Source organism: Biomphalaria glabrata, chromosome 13, assembly GCF_947242115.1.
Source record: "Biomphalaria glabrata chromosome 13, xgBioGlab47.1, whole genome shotgun sequence".
In the NCBI taxonomy this organism is placed as follows: Eukaryota; Metazoa; Mollusca; class Gastropoda; family Planorbidae; genus Biomphalaria; species Biomphalaria glabrata.
Genome location: NC_074723.1, coordinates 17,746,303 through 17,771,597, shown reverse-complemented (window position 1 = coordinate 17,771,597; position 25,295 = coordinate 17,746,303). Strand labels below are relative to the sequence as shown.

Genomic DNA, 25,295 nt, shown 5'->3' with positions numbered 1-25,295 from the left:
CATACTGAAACCTTTTTTTTTTTTTTAGCAAGAAAAGAAAATGGAAAAACAATTACAAATTTTCTGGTGATATTCCAAAATATCTTATAGTTATAAGTAGGCCTATCAGGTAGGCCTATAAACTTTGTGAAGCCAGAAGAGCTGATCGATATCTCTATAGACTATAGACGCAAAGTGAACGCTGTTTTCCGGAATTTCGCTATAATTAAGTAGAGATATTGAAAGACTCTCGCAAACTTCTCTTTGTGATGATAAAGCAGAAATTGTGTACACTGAGTTTCTATTCTGAACTTTATCTTTGATTGTTAGAAAAGTATTTCAAATCTCTTATCTATTCTATCAGGGTGTCATATCTTCTCAAATGGTCCTCCAGTTTAGTTGGTTTCATGAAATTCATGGCGAGTCGAGATCATATTGAATATTGAAATTTTATTGCATCAAAGCCAAGGCAAATGAAGGAATACAATTTTCAAATAATCAACACTGCAGCCTCTCGGCCGTGTTTAATATGAGTTTCACGTAGACACAATTCATTTAAGATATTTAAATAAGATGAAAACATTAAAATTAATAATATTAAAATATTTGAATGCCGGTAGTGGCGGTAGCATGGTTATTTTTGTGAAAGGATTAACTAAGGTACAAATCATTTGCGTGTGTTCAACTACTTCCATTGATTTAATGGGAAAGAAAATCTTAAGTCTATAGATACTGCTTAAATTAGATCTAGATTCTACTAGAATTCTAGATCGACTTTCATAGACCCCTGTATGGCCCCTTGGAAGTCCACTTATTGGGAATCCCTGGCCCCGATCTAAAAGTACTTTTTTTTAAAACTGTCACAGCAAACGTATAACTTTACGGCAAATGAATAAGCACTTTTCTGCCCTTTGTTATTGTCACATTCAGCAAGACAGGATTACAGGTCACAGGGTCCAACGCCGTTTTCCTCTGAAAGAACTTTTCACGGCACAATGCCTTTAACAGCGCGAACAATTTTAATAACAGGAGCTTCCCGTGGCTTGGGCTTAGAATTTGTTAAACAAATTGTGAAATCGTCGACACCTCCAGAAGTTGTGATCGCAACTTGTAGAAATCCGGAGAAAGCGGTAGATTTGCAAAATATTGCACAAGGCAATCCAATATTGAAAGTGATAAAATTAGACGTAGAGACAGACGATGATTTAGAATCAGCATTTCAGGTAGGACGATCTAGTCCTAGACTGAGACTAGACTCTATCTACATCTAGATCTAGATGTATATAATATATTAATATTCAAATTCTTGAATAATTAGAATTTATAGATCTATTATCTAGTCAATCTAGAGACTAGAGAGAGTGTCTCTAGAGTCTAGATCTGGATCTAGATCTAGCTATGTCATGTCTACAGTAGATTCTTATATTTGATCAAAATAGACCTAGACAAATACTATGTAGATCTAGGTCTAGACGTCTATCTCTATATATACTTATCTATATAGAGTTTATTCTGTTTATGATCAAAATAGAGCAGTGAGATTCATAACAAACAGTTACAAATGAATATTCACATTTGACTACAGAACTACAGATAGAGGCTAGAGGGAACCTAACCTTTAGAATCTAGTAAAATCACTAAAAATAATCAAGACAGAAGACTCAAAAGTAAAGACTAAAGTAGCAATTATACACAAAACACTGAACCATAATCTTCAAATACAAAAACAAAATTTAATTAAATACTCAGTAAGACACAAAGATAAAGGCACATTCCTCATCCTATATGCCCATATGCTAGTAGTAGGACAAATTGGTACAAATACTCCTTCTTCCCTCTAGTGCTTTTAGAGCTTGGAAAGGGTTGCCTGAGCTAGTTAGTGACTTGGCAGAATTTAAGTCATTGGTTAATATTCATGACTAAATGCATGACGCGTAGCGCCATAGGACGTAATCATCCTCTTTTTTGAAGTAACATCTGTATTATATAAGATAAGATAAGATGAACACCGTCTTTCGGGAACTAGATTTCTTTTAATTCCCATCCATGATCCATGGACCCTCTTCTTGTTTTCATATTTTGGATGTTCGTTTTCTTACACCTTACTTAACACCTCCCTCCCTCCCATAGATGCTTATAATTCTTTTCATGACTCCCCCCCCCCTCCCTCCACTGCCACTTAGCTAGCTAATAATGTGTATCTAGATTATTTCTAGATCTATATCTATATATATATATATATATACTATATAGTCAATAAAATATTTATATATATATTCTATAGACAATAGATCTAGATCTAGACATTTAGATTGTAGATCTTATATAATATAGAGATCTATTATATAAATATAGGTGCCTATAGATCTATATATATCTATCTAATCTATCTATATATTATATGCCTGAGTCTGAGAAACTGATATTAAACCTACTCAAAGAATATTTTACTTATAGATATCTAGATCTACCTGTTTTAAAAACATAATCATTCAAAGGGTTTGTCAAATTCTGCCACATTAATCTTTTTTATATTAACCTTTATCCATCTTTTGCTCTATTTTCCAAATTTAATCAACCTATTATGAAAAAAAAAGAGTTAATATTAAATATTTTATTACAAAACACTAACATACAAAGCATAGTGGCTTACTTATTTCTTTTTCTTGTATACAATACATTTTATATTGTAATAACCCTAACCCTGCCCTACAGTGGGTCTATCATTGTAGGCCAGCGCATTAGAAAGAATACTAGTGAATGGATGAGAAAAGGCGGAAGAGAACTGTGTGTTATTGTGGATGGTTAATATTTGCCTTGTTCTGTAATCTACTTATTAAACCTGTATTGTCATTGTTCCCTTGGCGATTAGTTACCTCTATTAGATTTATTACAATATATATATACTGGTACTGTAATATTTCAGGAAACCAAAGCTGCTGTTGGAGATCTGGGTTTAAATCTGCTTATTAATAATGCTGGCATCTATGATAAAGGGAAACCTGGAACTCTGGCTGACATTTCAAGAGAGTCCATGCAGAATCATTTCAATATCAATGTATCAGGTAAAGAAAAGCTATCGTTACATAACTAGTTCTTATTACATCAATATCAGTTTACTAACCTTCATACATTTTCACTATTCAGGTTCTCTGCAAACTGCACCACACAACACAACTAATTCAAAGTAATGTAACACTTAATGTCCTACAAATCACAGCCAATACTGTGCAATACTGTACAATTAGCAACAACGTAACGCTGACTGTACAAAAAATTCACCACAACTCAGTAATGCTGTATCCAGACTACACTGGCTCTCGCCCACTTCCTGGACTTGTACTAGATTCTCTGTTCCGGACCAACTTCACACTGGACTGGTTCTTAACTCTGACTTTGACTTGTGCGAGCTAACATCACTTGACCATTCTGGTTGATCACATGACTACATCCAATGTGACTGGCCTGAGTAGTGTTCACTGTAGATAGATGTTTCTTGAAACTTCAACAGTCATCGCTGTTGACCGTTGCCATTGTCACCGTTGACTGCTTTTCTAGCGCTGGCCTGGAGCAATTTGCATCAGCCGACTACACACACACTACTACCCTTATCCACATCACTACCAGGATTATAACACTATATTGTGATTTTTTTTTTCATATTTCAGGTCCCATAGCTGTAGCACAAAAGTTCCTTCCTCTTATTAAACAAGCTGCTTCTCAAAGTAATGTTAAAAAAATCACACCTAACAAAGCAGGAATAATCATGGTTTCTTCTATAATGGGGTCACAACAATTGACTTACAAGGATGGTAATGGAGCATGTTTGCATTACAAGTACGGTTTGCCACATTCCTTTTTTTTTTAATGCATTGTAATTTACCATGTCAATCTTTTTATCAAAGTTTATGGACTTTTCTTATTTACTATTTGTATAGAGATTTTATTGTATGGTAACATTAACATGCACTTTAAATTTAAAATACATGTATGTTTATTTTACAGATGATTATTGATAAAACATTTGAAGTGGCAAGCCTTATTCATTACACAGATTAGTTCAATAGATTTTATTCAATTAATAACTGTGACATTTGTTTGGGAAAGTAAAGTCTGGGCAGACAACACCATTGTAATACATTAACCATAGAAAAGAAATATTACTTTACCAGCTCTAAAATGTAAAAAAAACATTGTCATAGCCAGAAATGTTTTTCATTCAAAATTCTTCTTTCACCAACTTACCAATACTTTCAAGTATAAGCTTTAATGTATATAATAGAACCTTTTTCTTATTAAAAATCCTATTTTTGTGTAGCAAAGATGGTCAACAATAATTAGTAGTGATGCACTACAAATGTTCTTTAAAGAGCTAATTTATAGGACTTCCTGCTGGATGACAGATGCAATAATTTTCCTTGTTTTTATTAATATGTACTTCCTTTTTATCAAAAAATTGTTCTCTCCCAATAAATAGCAATGGAAATGAAAGAAAATAATTAACAAGAGCTCCTAATGAAGAGGAAAAAAATTTAAAAAAAACCTTTATGGGGGATTAATTAAAACATCAGCCATGGTAGCTAAATGTTTCATTTGATGTCAAAGTAGAGACGACTCTATTGCAGATGCCCATAGAGAAGTCTGCCTCAAAACTGCTTCTTCACCTATCCCTTAGCTTGTTGGGCCATCGGGGCACCATACAGATTTTTTTACAGTCTTTCTCCATCATTCTGTTTTTTTGCCTTGGATAGAACTTCTTTTAATGGCTGGCCCGTTCATTTTTTTATGTGTCTTTTTATCACTTTCTCTTTCTGCCTCTTCTTCTTTTTCCTGATACTGTTCCCTGAAGTAAGGTCTCTGTGAGCCATGAAGACCTTGTAATATGGCCATAGAGTTTTAGCTAGCATTTTTTTTACAATAGTTAGCAGGTGTAATGACACAAGATGCGTAGAAGTTGAGGTTAATCGGGTTTTTCCATAGTGACGTGACGAGTAATTAAAAAGTAGGAGAATGGAACAAGAAGAGTAACGGACAAGACGCCTTAGAGGACGAGGCTAGGCTAGCGACGACAGAGGACTGTGCCCTTTTATTGTTCATTGAAGTTATCAGCCTGCGTTATTAAGTATATTCTTTATTCAAGTTGTGTCTTCTATGAACTCGCATGTACCATTGACATATATAATCATCAACAAAATAGACCATCATTCAACAAAATAGACCATCAACACAGGTCATTGTGGGGTCCAATCACTGAAGTAACCTTCTCTCAAATCTCTTTGTTTGTGATGCTCTCTTTAAATGTGATACCTAGGAGCCTTCTGTAGCTTCTTAATTCCATTGCTAGGATCCTCCTCTCTAGCTCTGCAATCAGGGTCTAAGACTCACAAGCATATAAGAATGTGGCCATGACCAGGGAGTGCTTGAGTTTGATTTTGATATTGAGGGCTATGCCTTTATCTTTCCATATTGTTTTGAGTTTTGTTAGTGCTGCTGTGGACTGAGCAATTCAGGCCAGTAGTTAAGGATTGGTTTCCTCATCTGAGACAATAGCTCCAAGGTATTTAAAACTACTGACGCTTGTCAGCTTTTCACCTCTAATGATGATGCTCCTTTAAAACCCTGTTGGCTAATGGTCATTTTTTTTCAGCATTTATTTGCATACTTTATGCTGCGGAAGTCTTGTCTATGCGCATCACCAAGTCAGCTAGTTCTTCTGTCCCTGCTATAGGCCATCTATGTCATCAGCGAAGCACAGCTAGTAATTCTTCTTCCACTAATGCTTATAGTGGCTTCATAGTCCTCAAGAGCATCTTCAATTATCCTTTCAAGGAAGATAATGAAAAGAGTTGGTGAGAGTAGGCGTTATTGAGGGACCCCGATAGATCTGGGTATGGGGCCCTTATAGTCTACCCAGACCAGACAGAACCAGATCGGCTGTCTGGCCCATGCGGCTTCACTGCATGCTCCATGGACGCTGAATTAACAGGAATAACTCGGGCATTTGAGGCTATTAAAGCCCGAATGACTCAACACGAAACTAGTGCTACTACTGTGGTGCTAGTCACCAACTCTCACTCCAGTCTCCTAGCTATAGTTGGCAGCTTGCCTGTAATAGAAGAGGCAGTCAGTGCCGCAGATAACATCCGATGAGTCATTGGAGCTGTTGTTTTTATGCAGTGGGCGCCCTCACATTGCGGCGTGAGGGGCAATGAAATGGCAGACACCCTTGCATAAGAGGGAGCTTTGGCAGCCACAAACCTCAAATCAACAAGCTTGTTTCTACAAGCAACAGCAAAAATCCGAGCACTCATTCATGAGAAGTAGTTAATGTCCTGGGAGGAATCCGACAGAGCACGTAGTGTCTGGCAGCGTATGCGTCACCCAGATCGTGACGATCCGTGGTGGCGGTTGAGGAGGTCAGAACAAGCGATCATTGCACAGTGTAGGACGGAACACTGTCCTGTTGGGGCATATTTTGCCCGGTTCTGCATCGAAACATTGACATATATCTTGTACGAGCGTCCCCAGCTCCGAGCGCTACGGGGGGGGACGTGTCTGAGCAGTCAGTCGACATGTATGGTAGTTACAAGACATTATGCCGAACAGGCCAGTTTCTTGTCAGAGCACTACGGGAGGATTGAGTCCTTCCTGCTCTAATTTCTCAATAGGAGTTCATCTCAGGTGAAAGTAGGCAGCCTTGTCTTACTCCAACTGTGGTTTTTAAACCATGAGTTATTGTTGAAGTACACGGCACAAATGAACTCCTTGTAGAGGTTCTGGATTACTTTTATTGTTTTGCTGATGACATTTGAAAGTACATGTTGAGGATTATGGAAGAAAAAAAAAATTAGGGAATTGGAAAGAACATCTAAACTTAAAAGCTACTTACCTATTTGGAACTGATTTTAATGGGGAAAAAAAAGAAACTTTTCCCATCATTGCCTCAAATGGCCTAAGGAATGCAGATTGACATATCGCTGACCCTGAAACAAATCAGTCCATGGTGTGGTCAAAGAGTTGGCTCTCCATTTTAGTCACTTGATGTCATTTGTTGAAATCATTTACATCATTTTGTTCTGATATATTGTGGATATTGTACCATTAATCTCTAATTAAGATGAATAGTCAATGCTGAACAGTAAACATGTTTTTTCCTATGTTGCCCTAAGAAGGAGAGTTAGCATCTTGCCTTGTGATATTGTATCAGTGTACATTTCATTGAAGATTCTGGCTTTTATTAGCTTATTTTCTCTTAGGATTCTTATGACTTTGCTCTCTCTGTGACTTTGGCTTATTTAAAAATCTAATGGGATCACTGCATGGATAAGTATTTCAGAGTAGACAAAAACTAGACTTTTTGTAGCTTTTACTCCTAAATGCTATGGTGTTTAGTATTATTTTGATTGTTTAATTCATCTTTAAAAAAATAATGAATGATAGATGGTTATAAGATAGAAAGGATCTGAAAAAAAATATTTTTAAAATTTATAAAAAAAAAGACAACAGCTACTTTCATTTTACATGAGTTTTAAGTATTTTAAAGCACTACTTAAAACAATTACCTTTTAAACAATTAAAAAAAAAACAACTACTTAGCCTAGATCTAGAACTAATTTTTCCTCCTTGCTTTTATTATTGTTATTATTTTAAGTGAGTTGAAGAAAAGTTGAATTAAAAAGTTTTTTTTTTGTTTTTTTTTAGATGCTCAAAAACAGCAATAACTATGGCCAGTATATTGATGGCCAGAGAACTAAAGGTAGCTGGTATTTTTGTGGCTGCTTTGCATCCTGGTTGGGTCAGGACTGACATGGGCACCTCTCAAGCTCCATTGAGCCCAGAAGAGAGTATTGAAGCTTGTCTTAATGTTATAGGAAATGCTGGAGAGGATGTGAATGGAAAATTGATTTCATTCACAGGGGATATTCTTCCCTACTGATTACTGGGTATTCAAAAAAAAAATTGACAAATGATTTATGTATTTTTGTTTTGGTTTAAAGTTATTTAAAAAAGATTATTTTTAAAAATCTTTCTTATATTTGTTTAAAAATTATAGCATATTTTAAAGCCAAAACTTTGTATCTAAATGTGTAAACAAATTGTGTCTAGTGGTGTTTTTTCATTTAGAAGAGCTTGATACTATGTTGTGATTATAATGTCAGTAGAATAAAAAGATTAGTTTAAGGTGAAGCAATTACCATTTAGCTTGGTAAAAACATTCTCAAATTTTAAAACTAAGTCACAACTTATGCCTAGTCATGTCGTATGCACCATCTTGATGTTCCCATATCAAAATCTACCAGTCGCCATACCTCGCTGTCCTGTTGGAGGTTTGGGCTAGGAGAGAATAATCTTCAACTTGTTAAAAAACACAAACTATTTTGCACAACATGTCAGTCATGTTGTATCACCTAATGCTAGACTCTGGACTCAGGAAATTGATCTGTTGTAAATTTAAACAAATGAAACCTATACTTTCTCAGTGATAATTTTTTTTATTCTCAATATGAGGAAACTTTTTTGTTAATAAGCTAATTAGAATTCACCCTTGTTTTCTTTGCGTTCTAAAGGCCAAGTATTTGTTTATGGTACTATGCAAGTTGTGATTATAGCATTGTTTATTAGCTATTTTTACACTAAAATATTTAAAATGTTATTGAATATCATATAATGTCCACTGATCTTATGACTTTATTTGTATAAAGTTATTTTTAGTTGGTCACTTGCTTGTCCTGCTATTTATATTATATTATTATGAATCTCACTATCCAGGCTCTCTGCAAACTGCACCTTACACCACCAACTTAAAGAACTTGACAACTCAGGGCTCCAAAGTAACGTAACACTTTAATAGTTGAATAAATAACAGCCAATACTGTACAATTGGCAACACGTACACTGTACAAATATCTCTCCGATAACACCGTTCCGCTCTATCAACTCTTGCACTGGCGTCTCGTTCCGGGCTTGCACTGGGTTTAACAGTTCAGGACTGACTTCACACACTAGGCTCGTTGTGTCGGACTCGATCGCAGACCAAGATCAAGACGCCAGTCGTCTCAACTGTACTTGACAGTACTCTGCACTGAACCGTCGTAATGCTCCGTACAGAACCACACCGCTGAACTGTGCTGTAGTCGACCGGACTGTAGTGAACCGGGCTCTGAACCGTCTTGACTGCGTCACCTCCGCTCTTATATAGGGTCCCTACTGGCCTTCTCGAACCGGACAGAACGCCGCTCGACGTTTCTAGGTGGTCAGATGACTATAACTCTCGTGACGCTCCTGAGCTCTGTTCACGACGGCGATCCTTCCCGAACTGTCCTGTTGACACTCGACTCGGCTGACAGTCGTAACTCGTCACGGTTGACCGCTCGTCTAGCGCTGGCCTGGGGCGATTTGCATCGGCTGACTACACACACACCACTACCCCTCTCTGTGCCACCACCAAGTTTATAACAATATTATATTCATGATAAAGTAATATAGTTATCCAGTTTTCAGCTGCTTTCTATGCAATGGCATATCAAGATTTTGGTGATGAGTAATTCTGTAGCTAATATAGTTTTCTGTGCTGTTACTTGAGACTGCTTGTTGAATATTAATTTTGTGTCTAAATGGATTCACACCTTATCATTCAAGACAATTCTATCTTCGTTCTATTTTTAGGGCTATAAGGTGCCCATTAGTCAGGGGCTGCCTTTATGATACTGTGTTCATTGTGTCCTTGGAACTTAAGTTAGGTACTTATGAATGTGAAATTGGTACAATTGTTTTAAGGGGAATGCATCTAAAATTGTACACAATGCTAGTGATGCAAGTCCAATTTTTCCAAACCCAATTTTTTACATTTTGTGTTGCTGTAATATGGGCATATACTTTCTTTTGTAAACCACTTCCTCTTGACAATTTAGTGTTCTTTAGTTGCATAGCCTGTCTTGTGATGTTATAGTTTCATGGAATTAATTTTTTTTATGCAGTTTTTTTTTTTTAAATAACATGTTTGGAAAGTTATGTGCATGGTCATGGCAACTAGTAAACCTTTGTATTATTAATGAATTGCCAGTTGAAATTTAAATGCTGTTTAACTTTTCATGAACATATAATTGTGTGAATTCACAATCTATATCCACATGTTCTTGTTGCATATTTTTTTTTCTGAATTTCATAAAGGTTGTGCTAGTAATTGAAACATAAGTATTAACATTATAAAGCATTATATTTGTAAGTATTCTTCTTGAACATATAGTATTGTTTTTGTGTATTTAATCCGCATTATAATTTACATATAATCATTCTGCTACCATACCTTTATGAAAAAAAAAATCTATACATACATTACAAAAGTAAATGTTCGTTGTTTTTTTTTTTTGTGTGTGTTTGTTTTGTTCCATATATTAAGTAAATAAAAAAAAAACTAACCATCTCCTAGAATCTGCTATAGTCTGTTTTAAAATGGTGTGGAACTTGTCAGTAAGCATATATGGTGGATTTCAAAGTATTCTTTTGTAATATTTAGGTATGAAAAAGTTACCTTTCTTTGTTAATATTTTGCCAGGGTGTGAACTCCTTGTGTTTATATGACAAGCGGAGTTGTTTTCTGGCATTGGAAAATCAGATGGTTTTTCTGTCACTCGAATTAAAAAAAAAATGATATATAAAACTTCATCTTTTCTGGATAGCTGGAAATTTCGTGGATCTATTTAATAAAATTGTTTTATGTTAATTAGTGTCTCTTATCTATCAGTTGTGAAGTCTTAGATTTTCTAAGTATTCCTGAGCCGTAGAGTTGGATAGAAAGTCTTTTAATATAGCTTTGTGTGCATTCGCTCTTGTATACGCCCTTTCATTTCACTGTACCCAGTTTAAGTTATTAAAGTTTATATCTTAGTTTTACATTAAAGATTGGAGCATAAAGCACACATTTTTGTTAAAGATCCATTTGATCACAATTTATGCCAAGAAGTACGCCATTGAGATAAATTTCTCTAGGCTTATCCATTGTATGCTGGAATTAGAGTAATACTAATAGCAGCTGTGAACTTAAATGATCTAGTACGGACGATTTTGTTTTATGCACATAGGAAACATTGAAAGTATGCAGATCGTTAATGTGATTTAAGCAACAAAAAAAAAAAGTCATGATATTAACTGAAATGTTTAGGGAAGAAAAAAAAAAAAGAGTCGGTTGAAAGGCGACTTTCTAAAATGTGTTGGTTTTCTATTATACTAGTTACTTTACATTGCGTCGGGCAGTCAGCTTTCTTTATAAGTATTTAGTCTATTGCAATTTGCTTGAATAGCCTACTCTATATTCTACAATTGTTTTATATTTATTATATCTATTTATTTATTTATTTTAGGCCCATGTAGATCTTATAGCTGAGCTTCCAAAACTTTTGGTCATGACAATAAGCAGAAAACGTATCGAAAGTTTCAAATTTTTAAATAAATGATACATATAAAAAAAGATAAGACGAAGGGTTGGAGAGAAACGCCCAGAACTGAGGCGCTGTGGAGGAAGCTGGTTGGTGCACTCCTTGGCCCTAATCTGAAATGATCCAGTAATCCAGAACCTCTACAAGGAGTTCATTTGTGCGGTGTACTTCAACAATAACTCTGGTTTAAAACCACAGTTGGAGTAAGACAAGGCTGTCTACTCTCACCTGAGATGAACTCCTATTGAAAAATTAGAGAAGGAAGGACTCAATCCTCCCGTAGTGCTCTGGCAAGAAACTGGGCCGTTCGGCGTAATGCCTCGTAGCTACCATACATGTCGACTGACTGCTCAGACACGTCCCCCCGTATCGCTATGAGCTGGGGACACTCATACAAGATATGCGACAATGTTTCGACGCTCTATCCACAGTGATGGCATCGGGAGTGTAGTTCGGGCGGAACCGGGCAAAGTATGCCCCAACAGGACAGTGTTCCGTCCTACATTGTGCAATGATTGTTTGTTCTGACCTCCTTAACCGCCACCACGGATCGTGGCGATCTGGGTGACGCATATGCTGCCAGACACTACGTGCTCTGTCGGATTCCTCCCAGGACTTTAACCACTTCTCATGAATGAGTGCTCGGATTTCTGCCGTTGCTTGGTGCTTCGAGGTATCTGGCTGCCAAAGCTCCCTCTCGTGCAAGGGTGTCTGCCATTTCAGTGCCCCTCACGCAGCAATGTGAGGGGCCCAGTGCATGAAAACTACAGCTGCATTGGCTCGGCGGATGTTATCTGCGGCGACCCTCCCCCGCCGCCACCCATAGCTAGGAGACCGTAGCGAGAGTAGGTGACTAGCACAACAGTAGTTGCGCGAGTTTCATTTTGGGTCATTCTGGCTCTAATAGCCTCGAATGCCCGAGTTATCCCTGTTAATTGAGCGTCCATTGAACATGCAGCGAAGCCGCATGGACCAGAGAGCCGATCTGGTTCTGTCCGGTCTGGGTAGACTATAAGAGCCCCATACCCAGATCTTTCGGGGTGGGTCCCTCAATTCCGACCCATCGGTATAACAGAAAATGGCATCTGATGGGTAGGACTTTAATGTTGCTGACGTATGGCAGGTGTTAATCGCCTCTTGATGGCTCCCTCCTGCCCTATAAGGGACAGGTTAATTTGTGGGGTTGGCATTATCCTCCACGGGGGCAAGTACTTATCCTTTGAATGGGAATTCTTTCAGTGGAGAGCCCTGCTGATTAAGACAAATTGGCCGCAATATGTAGGAACGAGCGCATTTTAATGCGGTTCCTCTATCTCCACTGGTTTACTAAAATTGTGGTGGATAGCTTAGAGTCGCCCCTTTTATAACGCTCGTAAGCCGTGAGTACCGCCCTTTTCCTCGTATAGTTTAATGGGTTGGCCCAAACCAGACGGGACCACAAGCAAATATGAACTAATAAGATGAAGAAGTTTGCACTTTTTGTTATTGTGAAGTTCTTTAAACACTTGATCGTACAAATCAAATAGAGAAGGTGCTTGACCATTGCCACCTGACTTCAGTTAGGGTTTTTCTTTGGGTCTCAAATATGCGTTCAGCGCACTGGGCAGCAAGCTGCCTCCAGAAAAAATCTGTCACTGGCAATGTCTGAAGCCTCTTCCCACCTGGTGTCCATTGCTCTGAGGTCCTCCATGAAAGTGTGGCGCCAAGTTGAACTAGGATGTCCTTGTTTGCGCTTTCCTCGTAATGGCCTCAATGTTATCGCAACTCTTAGTGTGCGTAATTCATTTTGTCGGTGAACATGTCCCGCAAACCCCATGCAACGCTTTGTCACAGCTTCAATAAGAGGTCGACTCCCAGTTCGGTATAGGATTTCCTTGATTGAGACACGATCTCTATAACTGACTCCTAAAATCCGTCTTAGCCATTTTTGTTGAGCCACAATTAGTCTTTTTCAATTTAGGCAGATGACTATTCACTGCAATTTAATAATGAAGCCCAGCGAGTGGTAGAAATTTGTAACAGCAAAAAAAAAAAAAAAAAAAATACACAAATTTTTTTTTTTAAATGGATACCAGCTAGAGATGGGAATCGAACCGAACTTTTAAAGTTCGGGTTCGGTTCGGTCACATTTAAGTTCGAGCTTCGAATTCGGTTTGGTTCGATGGCGAGTATAGTTCGGTTTCAGTTCGGTCAGGTCTAAAGTTCGGGTTTGGTTCCATGTTATGAAATTAGTTAATAGCACAAACTAGATATTTGTAATAATGTTTAATTCAATTATTAATTTGATAAAACACCGAGGTGAAACCTTATTCGCTAGGTGGACTATTTTAATTTCCAACACTCGTGTCGCGGGCCACATAACAGAAAAGAAATAGAAAAACAACTATTACATAAAAAAAACAAAGCACTTAAATTGTATTTATTAAAAACCTGTGGATATACTTTTTTTTTAAAGTTTCCCTTTTAGACCTTACGATCTCTCTCTCTATATATATATAGGGCAGATGATGTAAGGTCATCTATTTCTGTGGTCCACGGTTAACGCGGGTGTCATTTAACAATCATAATGACCATTCACCTTTACTTTTCCCCAACTAACGTCATGTAACCATTAGATTTGGGTGGACTCACGAAATTAAAAATCTCTGTCTTCACCACGATTCAAACCTGGGACCTCCAGTTCGAAAGCCAAACGCATAATTACTTACCCACCGCGCCTCCCACGTAAATATAATATTTACACTAATTCATGCGATGTAAGAAGTTTATCCAAAACTAACTTCTGAAGATCCCACTGCATTGATAAGACACAAAGATGAAGCACTGAATTTAGATGCTCGTCTGTGAAACGATTACGCACAACGGTTTCGTCCCTTTCCACCTGCTAAATGAAGAGTTGCAATTTCGATTAGAAAGAGGTTTCGTTTGACTTGACAATTTTTCTCTTGCTGCCAGTTCGCTATGTCATCCAGCTATACTTCTGGCGATATCAGTAGTCAATCTCACTAATTTCTCCAAACGGAAAGAAGCATCCTCCATGATGTCTGAAACTTCTTTAAACAGGTCTTTGCCAGTGACATGGGCGTAGCCAGGGGGGGGGGGGTCTTGGGGTTCAAACCCCCCCCCCCCCCCGAAATGAAATCCCCCCCAGCAAGGGAGGGGGCGGAATTAAGTGACTGATTTTGCTTTCATTTTGTTTATTTTAGGTGAGATTTTAATACTAAATCATCACTTACCACAGCACAGCCGAGGGGGTTTTGAGTTAAAAACCCTCTACCAGGGGGTTTTGGGTTTAAAACCCCCTACCAGGGGGTTTTGAAATAAAAAAAAAACCCTATCAGGGGGTTTTGAGATACAAATCCCTCTACCAGGGGGTTTTGAGTTAAAAAAAACCCTACCAGGGGCTTTGAGTTTAAAACCCCCTACAGGGGGTTTTGAGTTTTAAACCCCCTATCAGAGGTTTTTGCAGTTAAATCCCCCTCTTCTATAAAACAAAACAAAAAAAAAATGCAAACAACAATCCCCAAATTCCAACAGCACAGTTAAGGAAGATTTTGATTTTAAAACCCCCTCCAAAATTTACGATAAACCCCCTTTTCAATATAAAAAAGCAAATTACACATTCAAAATTCTATGAGCGTAGCCAAAGGGGTTTTGAGTTTAACCTCCCCCCCCCCTCCAGTTGAGGTTTGAAGCTAAAAAGTACCTCTTCAATATAAAAAAAAAGCAAATTACACACTATAAAATCTATGAGCGTAGCCAAAGGTGTTTTGAGTTGATGGCTTTTTTTTTAAAGTTTAAAACCCCTCCAGATGATTTTGAGTTTAAAATTCCCCTACAGAGCGTTTAGAGTTGAAAACCTCTCTCTTCAATATTATTTTAAAGCAAACTACCGTCACCAAATTCTATGATCGTAGCTAAATGGGGTTTTGAATTTAAAAAAAAACAACGAAAAAACTCGAGATTTTTTAGTTTAAAACCCCTCAACAGATGATTTGACGAAAAAACTTTCCTTTTCGATATAAAATCTAAAGCAAAATACAGGCATGTAATTCCAAGAGCGTAGTCAAGAAAGGTTACAAATTTTTACCAGTGGCTTTTGCTCCATTAATAGGCCTAAAGTGTGAATAGTCTTCTGCCGAAATTGAAAAACATTAAATGTGGCTCAACAAAGATGGCTAAGACAGATTTTAGGAGTCAGTCATAGAGATCGAGTCTAAATCAAAGAAATCATATGCCGAACTGTGAGTTGAATCCTTAGTAAGGTTGTGACAGAGCGTCGCATGAGGTTTTGCGGGACATGTTCTCCGACAAAATGAATTACGCAAAATAAAAATTGCGGAAACAGCTTGCCGGAAAATGCGCCGAACGGTGCGAGAGGGTCTAAGTCAGTAAGAATAGCACATTAGGTTTTTGAAATAAAACTTTTTAATAGCAAGATAATGCATTGTAGATACCTCAGAATATGCATTTTGTTGGCTTTCAATACCAGAAATAGTGCTCAGCGGCGGGGCTTCGCCCCGCGCTGGGGGAGCGCTGCGAGCTCCCCCAGACCCCCATGCTGGCAAGGGCGGGGAGTCTACAATAAACAATAAACGTCTTCCGAAAGGGTCAGAATGTAATAAAGATTAATTATGTAGCCTACACACACACATATATTTTTTTTTCGCGGGGGGGGGGGGAGGGTAAGCGGGGCGAATCCCCCCCCCCCCCAAAACCCTTCCCGAAAAAAAATCCTGGCTACGCCCATGGCCAGTGGTGATCCCAATACATGTTCCTCATAGCAGATAACTTTTCTGTGATTTTAAAATTGCTTTTCGTACTGCGAATAAGTAGCAAGAGTTGATCGATTTCAGATATGTCGACGCTAATGGTAGACCTAAACATGTCATCTAGCTCTGCTGCTCTATCTCTTAGTTTTAAATTGAGATTTCTGATTGTCATGCGAAAAAAAGAGTGGCGGCTTCAACTGCATTCTTATTTTCATGACACATTTCTTACATCACTGATAGTAAAAAGTAAAGTTACCAATTCAGACCATGAGGTTTATAGGGCAGATGATGTTAAGATCATCTGTTTCATTAGCCAACGGTTAACGAGCAGGGTGTCGTGTGGCCAGCACAACGCCCTAAAATACAGAAGCTCAAAATCCCATTCTTCACCTAGATACGAACCCAGAAGCCAAGCTCTAAACACTCAGTCACTGCGCCCCCATCACTGATGCACCTCTTTCTAAAGCTTTACCGGATTCATTTCACTACTTCAAATGTGAGCGAATCTGTACCATGCCCTTACAGCCGACTCTTGTCCCTTCCTGGTAAATATTCTCGTCAATTCTCTCATCTCTGGACATTTCTTAGCAATCTTGTCTTGGTGGCTCAAACTAAGAATGACGCCATTGTTTATATTTTTTATTTCATAAAGCTGTTTAAAGTTACATTCTTTAAAAACAGTCACAAACATCTCAATACCACTAAAAAAAAAATAAAGGGTTGTTTTCGTGCTCCATAAAAAAAGGCAAAGATCTGTTCACTTTTCCTGATAGTTTCTACATCCAGAGTCTATTTTTCGTTTCTTGTCCCATTTATTAACGCACAAGTATTAAATTTTACGGTAGCCTACCATACGCGGCGAATCAGAAGAAGACGACCCAAAATGATCCAGCTATGTTTCGAAAATTAAAAAAATAACTGTCAAATCATTTCTCTTAAACTAAGTTTTTTTTTGTTTGTTTTTTTTAGTAAAAAAATATTGCAAAATCTTTTTGATTCAGTTTGGTCAAAGTAAGGACATCAGTTCGTTCGGTTCGTACCGATCAGTTTTAAAGTTCAGGTTCGGTTCGGTTCGGTCGTAAGTGAGGCTCGAGTTTGGTTCGTTTCTCATCTCTAATACCAGCACATACTGAACTACAAGGAATTATGAGAAGCCGGAGTCACACTTGCCAAGTGTGGGAGAACAAACACTCAGTTGAACACTGCACTCTATCCAGAACAAATGAAGAAGCTGAGCTAATATAAATATCGATTAAAATATCAATAACAAGTTTTAATTATAAGATAATTTATTATCTTAACAAGCTGTGATTTCTACAAATAAATTGGACCGTCCCCCCACTTGAAAGTTTATTGGGGGGGGGGGGGGGAGGGGCGGGATTGATGCCATCGCCACCTCCCCATACCACCAAATCGGCTAACATATCCTACTAGGGGGGGGGGGGCGAAATAATTTAGCAATAGGTTGAAATATAAATAATTAGTAGGCCTATATATTATTAACAAAACTAATAAATAAACTGGTATTTGAATTCCATTAACCATAATTATAGACAGTTACATTAAAAAGTATATCTAAATTTGTGCCAAAACAAACACAATTCGAAAGTGGATCTTCATCTAGAATACATCTAGCCAACTAATTAAGCTAGTCTCAAGAGTTTTAAAATCTAGATCTAGGTCTAGATATTTTGATTAGATCAACTAGAGTCTAGATCTATATTCCTAGAGCTAGAATAGATCTAGATTTATTTTATATAGCCATAGTCATAGACTGACTGATACCGACTTATCATCTTATATTTTTATTATAATTTTAATAGTCTTATTATTCTTAGTCTTATGATTATGACTAGAATTATTAAGAAAAGATTTAACTTAAATTTAAGATTGACACTGATGACTGACTAGTCACGGACTTACTATAGACTAGACTATAGACTGACTAGACTCACTCAGTACAGCGTAGTCTGCATACTGAGCATAGCTCTAGACTCTAGTCTAGATTTTAGATTATAAGTCTAGATTGTGTAGATTTATTAATTATAATTGATTCTAGTCCTGTTACTCACTGTGTGTTAGTGTACTGTTAGTTACCTGTTGACAGTGTTGAAGGTTACAACAGTTACGTGGTTACCAGGTACCTGTAGCAAACTATGATGACACTTAAAGCTCAAACAGTATTAGTAACAGGTGCTTCAAGAGGACTAGGATTAGAATATGTAAAACAATTATTAATGTTTGATAGTGTTGAATTGTTAATAGCCACATGTCGTAACCCGGAAAGCGAAAGTGCTATCGAACTTCTGTCTATTGCGAAACTTAACCCTGTGGTTAAGATAGTGAAACTTGATGTTGAAAATGATGAAAGTTTGGAATCAGCTTTTCAGGTAGATCTAAATCTTTAGAATCTATGATATCTAGATCTCAAGAGTTGATACTAAAGTGTCTAAAGATAGATCTAGATCTAAAGACTAAGTGTAAGATAGATCTCTGGACATAACAGAGACAATCTATGACAACTAGACTAGATCTAGAAGACTAGATAATGATATATTATAATATTATAATCTAGACACTACTCACTAGACTCTCTAGTCAATTCTAGATACTGCCTGGGGGGGGGGGGGGAATTTTGTGACTTAAAATTATTATTTTTTATTGGAAAGGAAAATCCAATGTTAAACTATCACTTGTTCCAGCGTTGTCAAAGAGGTTAGAGGTTAAATCCCCCCTCTTCAATATAAAACTAAAACAAACTACAGTCACCAAATTCTAAGAGAATAGCCAATGGGGTTTGAGTTTAACCCCCCTCCCTTTCTAGAGAGTTTTGATTTAACAAATTTAAAGCAAACTTAAGTCACAAAATTCCATATATTTAGCATAGCCATTAAGGGAGGTGTTGAGTTTAAAACTAATAAAACCCTCCCCCAATAAAAACCTAAAGGAAAACTTAAAGTCTTTACATTTAATAAATTTAGCCAATGGGTTATGGGTTTTTTGCTTCCAATGAAAAGCAAAGCTTAAGTCATTAAATTACATTATAAGAATAGCGAAAAAGAGTTTTTGTGGTTCACCTCTCCTCTTCAATAATAAACTAAAGCAAAACTATAGTTACAGTACCGATTTCTACCAGTGGCTGGGCTCCATTAATAAAGTGCAGTGAATAGCAGTGATGTTTGACCTTCAATTTTTAATAGAAAAGTAGCTCTAAGAAACCTCAGAATATGCATTTTTTTTAGTTTCAAATGCTCAAAGCACTCCCCTAGCTGGCAAGGGAGGTTTTTTACTGTTGTTCCACTAACTCCGGTAAGAACCTATTCTAGGGTACAAAAAAAGTCTGAAACAATGAAGGAACTGAAAGTAATGAATATATAGGCCTACATATATAATATAATATATGCTGCAAGGAAATACCCCCCTCCCCCTCCTGAAAAAAAATCCTGGCTATGCCCATGTAGAATCTATACTACACAACAAACATCTAATCATCTAGATCTAGAGATTTAAATTGTTGAATTTGAATAAATAGATGAATAAATCTAGAGCTACCTTAATTTTGAGAATTGACCATAAAAGAGGGTTGAAGAAATTTAATAAAAGTCTAGAATGTCTTAGATCCATTACTTGATCTCTATTAATCATCTAGTCATTTTTTCACCTTTGCACAAAGAAAATCTGAATATTGTTTTCTTAAATATAGCATCTGCTGGAAGCCAAGTCAATAAGTTCAAGAAATAAAGGATAATACCAGTATTTTAATACATTACTATATACTCCTCTTTCTCATACAGTATGTATGATCAAAGCACGCTCACTGCAATATTGTTTTGCTTAACATGATTATTACCATACAAGTTAAAGCTCATTACAGATGCACATAAGCTATCTGTGACTAGCCATGTCTTTAATGCTTTAAATATATGAATGGCCTTTCTGCCCCTCCTTATCTTGCTGCTTTTTACTATGATGAAGTGTGCACTGAAGATGCCTGGAGAATGCATTTTTACAGAGCTGACAATGAAGGACAATGCTTGGTGTCAGACCTCATTTAATTTGCGATTACCCTTTGGTTTAAAAATGTTTCCTACAATTAAAATGTTTTTATTATTTTAACACTTGTACTGGTATACTGATTTTTGGTTTTCACAGTACAAGTAATAGAGTTGATGGTATCACAACAGTTTTGATCACTTTAGATATTAAGGTCTATTTTACTTGTAGCTAGAACTAAAATTTGTATTTATTGCATATATATATATAATATATGTTTACTTTTAGGAAGTGAGACATGCAGTTGGAGAATCAGGGCTTAATTTATTAATCAGTAATGCTGCAATTTATGATCGATCAGACAGTGGCGGTATCTTAGTGCAGTCACGAGAGAAAATGCAAACACACTTTAATGTCAATGTGACAGGTAGGTGAGTAACTGTTTTTGCTTGGTCTGTTAGCATTTTCTACCTGATCTATTAAGTATAGAAAAATGTATTAAAAATAAAAAGATTATGCTGCTCACAGAGAAGAGGAATAAATATCTTGAGACAATGATATCAAAATAGTACTCAGAGCTACTATCAGTATAAAAGGCCATTCTATTGGTCTATATACGTTAGCTAAGTTGTCAAGCTGCTCAAAACTTAGTTTTAAGCTTTAGAGATGAAATAATGGTCTTTAAACTTTTTCAGTTTTGCATTTCCAATATTAGTTTCAAATTTTCTCTAAACACACAATTCCGAGGTTTTAATTACCGGTACTTGGACCGTTCAATTGGAGGAAGCAAAGCAAAGGTATTTGATCATAGAAAGCTATATAGACTAATATCTATGATCTCCTCCAGCCGCAATTGACTATGGTTCAGGGGAAGACAGTGGGCAGGGTTGGCCATGGACCAGAGCACCTATCACATGACCATGCAGAGCTATTTATAGTAAAAATATCACGGTAAAAATTATCAAATGATTAAAAAGATATGTACACACAAATAAAAAAAATACCTTACTGCCATTTTGAACCTTCATTTTAAGATCTAATTTCTCTAACCATTCAGCATCTTAAGAGTTGCAGTTTAATTTTAAGCAATATATTTTAAAATACGGTCAAAAATCTGTTACCGGTAATAAGATATTTTAGAATTATATCTGATCTGCCTTTAGCAATGTGTCTTTTTTTTTTGCGGCCCCCAAAAGGGGAAAAGGCGCTATTAATTTTGTTTGGCCTGTCTGTCTGTCTGTCCCGTTTAGATCTCAGAAACTAGAAGAGAAAATGAAAATTGGACATCATGATATTTTAGATCATTCAAAGTTCTGATGCAACGGCTACTTTTTTCTTTTCCAAAAGTGAACCATCTAATTTTTTAAATTATATATTCAAGCAGATTTTTCAAAAAAATTACACCACTTTTCAATGAAAAAAATCAGGGGAGGTAACTTTTTTTTAAAAAGGTCATGGACTTCTTCGTTAATAAATCAAGCTTCATTCATAGATTCACACATTGGTACAAAACATTTGCATCCAAGGTCACAATGGTAAAAGTGTCAAAGGATCATTATAAAATATATTTTCCATTTATTAACTAACTTAACTTATTGAATAGAATACTGATTCAAAAATTATTTTTAAAAAAGAATTTTGATACGAACTTAGTTGTAGTTATAAGTTTAAAAAATAATGAACTACTTTTATAGCGCACAGTTTTGACATATCCTCATTATAGGGGCCTACACTTTACAGTGACAGTCTAAATAAGACTAATTAGAGCCCAGATCTACATAATTATATAATACGGGTTCTAGTCTAGATATAGTAGATTCTATATCAAGTTCTAAATCTAGATCTAGACTTAGATCTAACTCTTGATGTTGATCTAGACTTAGAGACTTAGACTTGAGTTAGACCTAGATCTAGCTAGACCTAGACTTAGAGCTTGAATCTAGATTTAGAACTAAAACTAGGTCTAGCTCAACTAGGTCTAGATCTAGCTAGACCTATGTCTAGAGGCTAGTTTGTATGACAAATGACAATGGAGATATTAATTTTTATTTGCGAGGGGAAGATCTTGTTGTCATTTGTACAAAATTGTAGCTTAAATTAAAGTAGGTCAAGAATTATTTTTTTTTTGTGTTGCCAATTTATCTAATTTTGTTAGAAGAATAAAGCTTTTTTGGTTTCTCTTTATTAGAATGTAACAGGCTATTAATTTTGAATGTATGGATAAATTAAGGTTAATAATTATTATTTAAAAAATATAAGTGTAGGCTAAATGAATGGCTGCCTGGTCGTGCGGTTTGTGCGCTGGACTGTCGTTCGGATTTATCAACAGTCAAGGGATCAAACCCTGCCCGCTCCCATCCCCTGTCATCCTGCGGGAGGTTTGGACTAGGAAGTAAACTATCTTCAACTCTGAAGGAATATCCAAAACATTAAACAAATATATGGAATGCTGTGGCTGAGGGGTAAAGCACTTGGAACGGGAAGTCCATTGTTCAAATCCTGGTGAAGAATCTAGGTGGACCACTTCGGGGGCCGATTTTGAGTTTGTGTTTCACACAGACTGTCTTTGTAACCTTGTTTTAAGATTAAAAATTCCTTTATTGCTAAGTTTATTGTTATTACTAAAATATTTTATGATTGTTGAATATGGAACATATAACATTGATGTCAGTAAATAAGATTTCATTTGTAAACACAACATTTGAATCAACTACCTCAGTGTGTGTTGTACTGATTTATACAAGACAAATTAAGCAAACTTGTATGAATACATTTTGTTTTATATCTGAAGAAGTCTCACGCCACAAGTGTAGCAATAATAATTTATAAAACTTGATCAGTACCTTATTCAACTTCACAAAAAAAAGCAAACTTGTATGAATAATTTATTTTTTTTTATATCTGAAGAAGTCTTATGGCACAAGTGTATCAATAATAATTATACAACTTGATCAATACCTTACTTCAAATTCAAGAAATAAGATTATTTTGTGATCATGCTAATGTTGTTAGACTAACTTTTTTTTTTCAAATCTTGGCCTCTCAGTGATACACCTCACCAGTTTTAATTTTATTATCTGTTTAATACTTTGACTTCTTCCTGACTGAGTCTAAATTACTTTTGACTCTTCAACAGGTCCCATTTTGTTGGTTCAGAAATTCCTGCCACTGTTACAGCAGGCTTCAAAAAGTAAAAGTAAAGATCCATTGAGTTGCAGCAGATCTGGTATTGTCATGATGTCATCTAGAGTGGGTTCTCAGAACATAGCCTTCAATGATGGTCCTGAGGCTTCATTGTCACTGCATTACAAGTGAGTGGTCCAAACATCATACTTTGAATTGTAATGATGCTCACCTGCAAGCAGTTTAAACTGGAAAAAATTCATCTTTCAGCTGACTGTCACACTCTCACTCCCCCCTTCAACTCCCACAGTTACACACGCCAGATATTAGTGCATTACACCCAATTATTTGGGGTTTGTACAATTTTCTGTGGTTCTATTGCACATCTCTTTCTTAGTGACTGAGCATGTTGACTGTGCTCGCTAAACTTAATACTGGGTAAATCAGACTACCATTTTTCTGTTTACTTTGAGACAATGCAGTCACAATCACTTGCTATATCTCTATTTTCCAAAGATACAAATCTCAAACATAAAATAGCAAACCCCTCACATTTAAGAGCTTTAATAAAAATGAAGATAACTTTATAGAATATCCATATTACTCAGTGATTTCCCTTGTTAAATTGTATATACAAAATTCAAAGACATTTTTTTTGTTTTCTTCCATTTTTAATAATTTATCTTTCATGAAAAGTAAATATAATTTCAAAGAAAGAAAAGAAATCAGAAAATCTTTAAATAAAAAACATTTGAATTATTGTCTGCATCTCAGTTGAAATGATAAATTAACACTTGTAAACACAAGAGATTTGTCAAAGACTACCAGAATAAAGTGTCAATAGGCCTACTAATGAATAAGAATTATTATTACTTTAAACTGCAAAATAGTATGTTTCTATATTTTGTATTCTTAAGGTGTTCCAAAACAGCATTGAACATGGCCACCATTCTGATTTCAAGAGAAGTTAAGAAAGATGGAATATTGGCTTTTGCTCTGCATCCAGGCTGGGTGAAAACAAAAATGGGGACAGACAGAGCGCCAATGTATCCCTGTGAAAGTATAGAAAAGTGTCTCAAAGTGATAGCTGGTGTTGGAGAAGAGATACATGGAAAATTGATTGATTTGAATGGTGAAATTATTCCATTTTGAATGCTTGAAATAGTTTGACATTGAATGGTGAAATTATTCCATTTTGAATGCTTGAAATAGTTTGACAGTCTAAAATGTATGGTTCAAACTACAGTGCAATAAAATATGCATGATACAACTATACTTCAGTGTTATTTACTGATTGCATGATTTTAAAACTAAATTCATCTTTTAACCTTGTACTACAATTTAATGTTTAAATGCAACAGTTGAAACAGCCTTATCAACATGAATTATGCTGTTTAAAACAATAAATGGAAGGCTTGTATTGGGATTTTGAAATGATCTGAAGAAAGTCATGTGCCAAAGTGTTAATCAGCCTTTTTTTAATTTTCAACAAAATCTTGCTTCTCTAGAGATAAGACTGAAAAATTATTTGTAGTAAAATATGCACATTAGTTGATACTATTATCTCTTCCTGTGGTAATGTCTGGGGGCATCGGCCACAAAACTGCTTTCCCCAGGTGTTGTCAGTGCCATGTATTTCTGGACGACCATCACTTCTTTTTTTTGGCGGGGGTGGGGTGAGGGGCTTGCAAAGGGTGTGACCTATCCATCGCTAGTCTCTGAAGAATATTTTCTTTAATGATTCCATTATGCAGCAGTATTATTATTTGCATGATTAGTTTTTATACATTCTATATTTAATGTATGTATAAGTGGAAAATAATTTGTTTCTAGAATTATTTAATGTTTAAAAAATATTTATAGAATTATTTAATATTAATAATAATATTTTAACTTTTTTTGAATTTGTGTCATTGGGATTCAAAGAATAGCAATGTGTGATGGCAGTCAAACTGGTTTCAAATAATGAGTTGTTCTTTTTTTTTTATGAAAT

At 36.1% G+C, this 25,295-nt stretch overlaps 2 protein-coding genes across 2 annotated transcripts; both read left to right on the top strand.

The window, feature by feature from the left end:
- Window positions 1–839: 839 nt before the first annotated feature.
- On the top strand, window positions 840–10,224 carry LOC106050719 (C-factor-like). Its single transcript, XM_013205746.2, has 4 exons — window positions 840–1,202; window positions 2,906–3,044; window positions 3,648–3,816; window positions 7,681–10,224. Exons 1-4 carry the CDS (start codon window positions 975–977, stop codon window positions 7,913–7,915), a joined length of 771 nt encoding a protein of 256 aa, XP_013061200.2. The 5' UTR covers window positions 840–974; the 3' UTR covers window positions 7,916–10,224.
- Window positions 10,225–18,188: 7,964 nt separating this feature from the next.
- Window positions 18,189–24,577, top strand: LOC106050720 (C-factor-like). Its single transcript, XM_013205747.2, has 4 exons — window positions 18,189–18,576; window positions 20,468–20,606; window positions 23,316–23,490; window positions 24,220–24,577. Exons 1-4 carry the CDS (start codon window positions 18,343–18,345, stop codon window positions 24,452–24,454), a joined length of 783 nt encoding a protein of 260 aa, XP_013061201.2. The 5' UTR covers window positions 18,189–18,342; the 3' UTR covers window positions 24,455–24,577.
- The last annotated feature ends 718 nt before the right edge of the window (window positions 24,578–25,295 follow it).

What these genes read in the sequence shown, in the direction of transcription:
- LOC106050719 (XM_013205746.2), top strand. Translation starts at nt 975, where the DNA reads ATGCCTTTAACAGCGCGAACAATTTTAATAACAGGAGCTTCCCGTGGC. An exon ending in ATTTAGAATCAGCATTTCAG is followed by an intron (nt 1,203 to 2,905) that starts GTAGGACGATCT and finishes GTAATATTTCAG; the next exon opens with GAAACCAAAGCTGCTGTTGG. An exon ending in GGAGCATGTTTGCATTACAA is followed by an intron (nt 3,817 to 7,680) that starts GTACGGTTTGCC and finishes GTTTTTTTTTAG; the next exon opens with ATGCTCAAAAACAGCAATAA.
- LOC106050720 (XM_013205747.2), top strand. Translation starts at nt 18,343, where the DNA reads ATGATGACACTTAAAGCTCAAACAGTATTAGTAACAGGTGCTTCAAGA. An exon ending in GTTTGGAATCAGCTTTTCAG is followed by an intron (nt 18,577 to 20,467) that starts GTAGATCTAAAT and finishes GTTTACTTTTAG; the next exon opens with GAAGTGAGACATGCAGTTGG. An exon ending in TCATTGTCACTGCATTACAA is followed by an intron (nt 23,491 to 24,219) that starts GTGAGTGGTCCA and finishes TGTATTCTTAAG; the next exon opens with GTGTTCCAAAACAGCATTGA.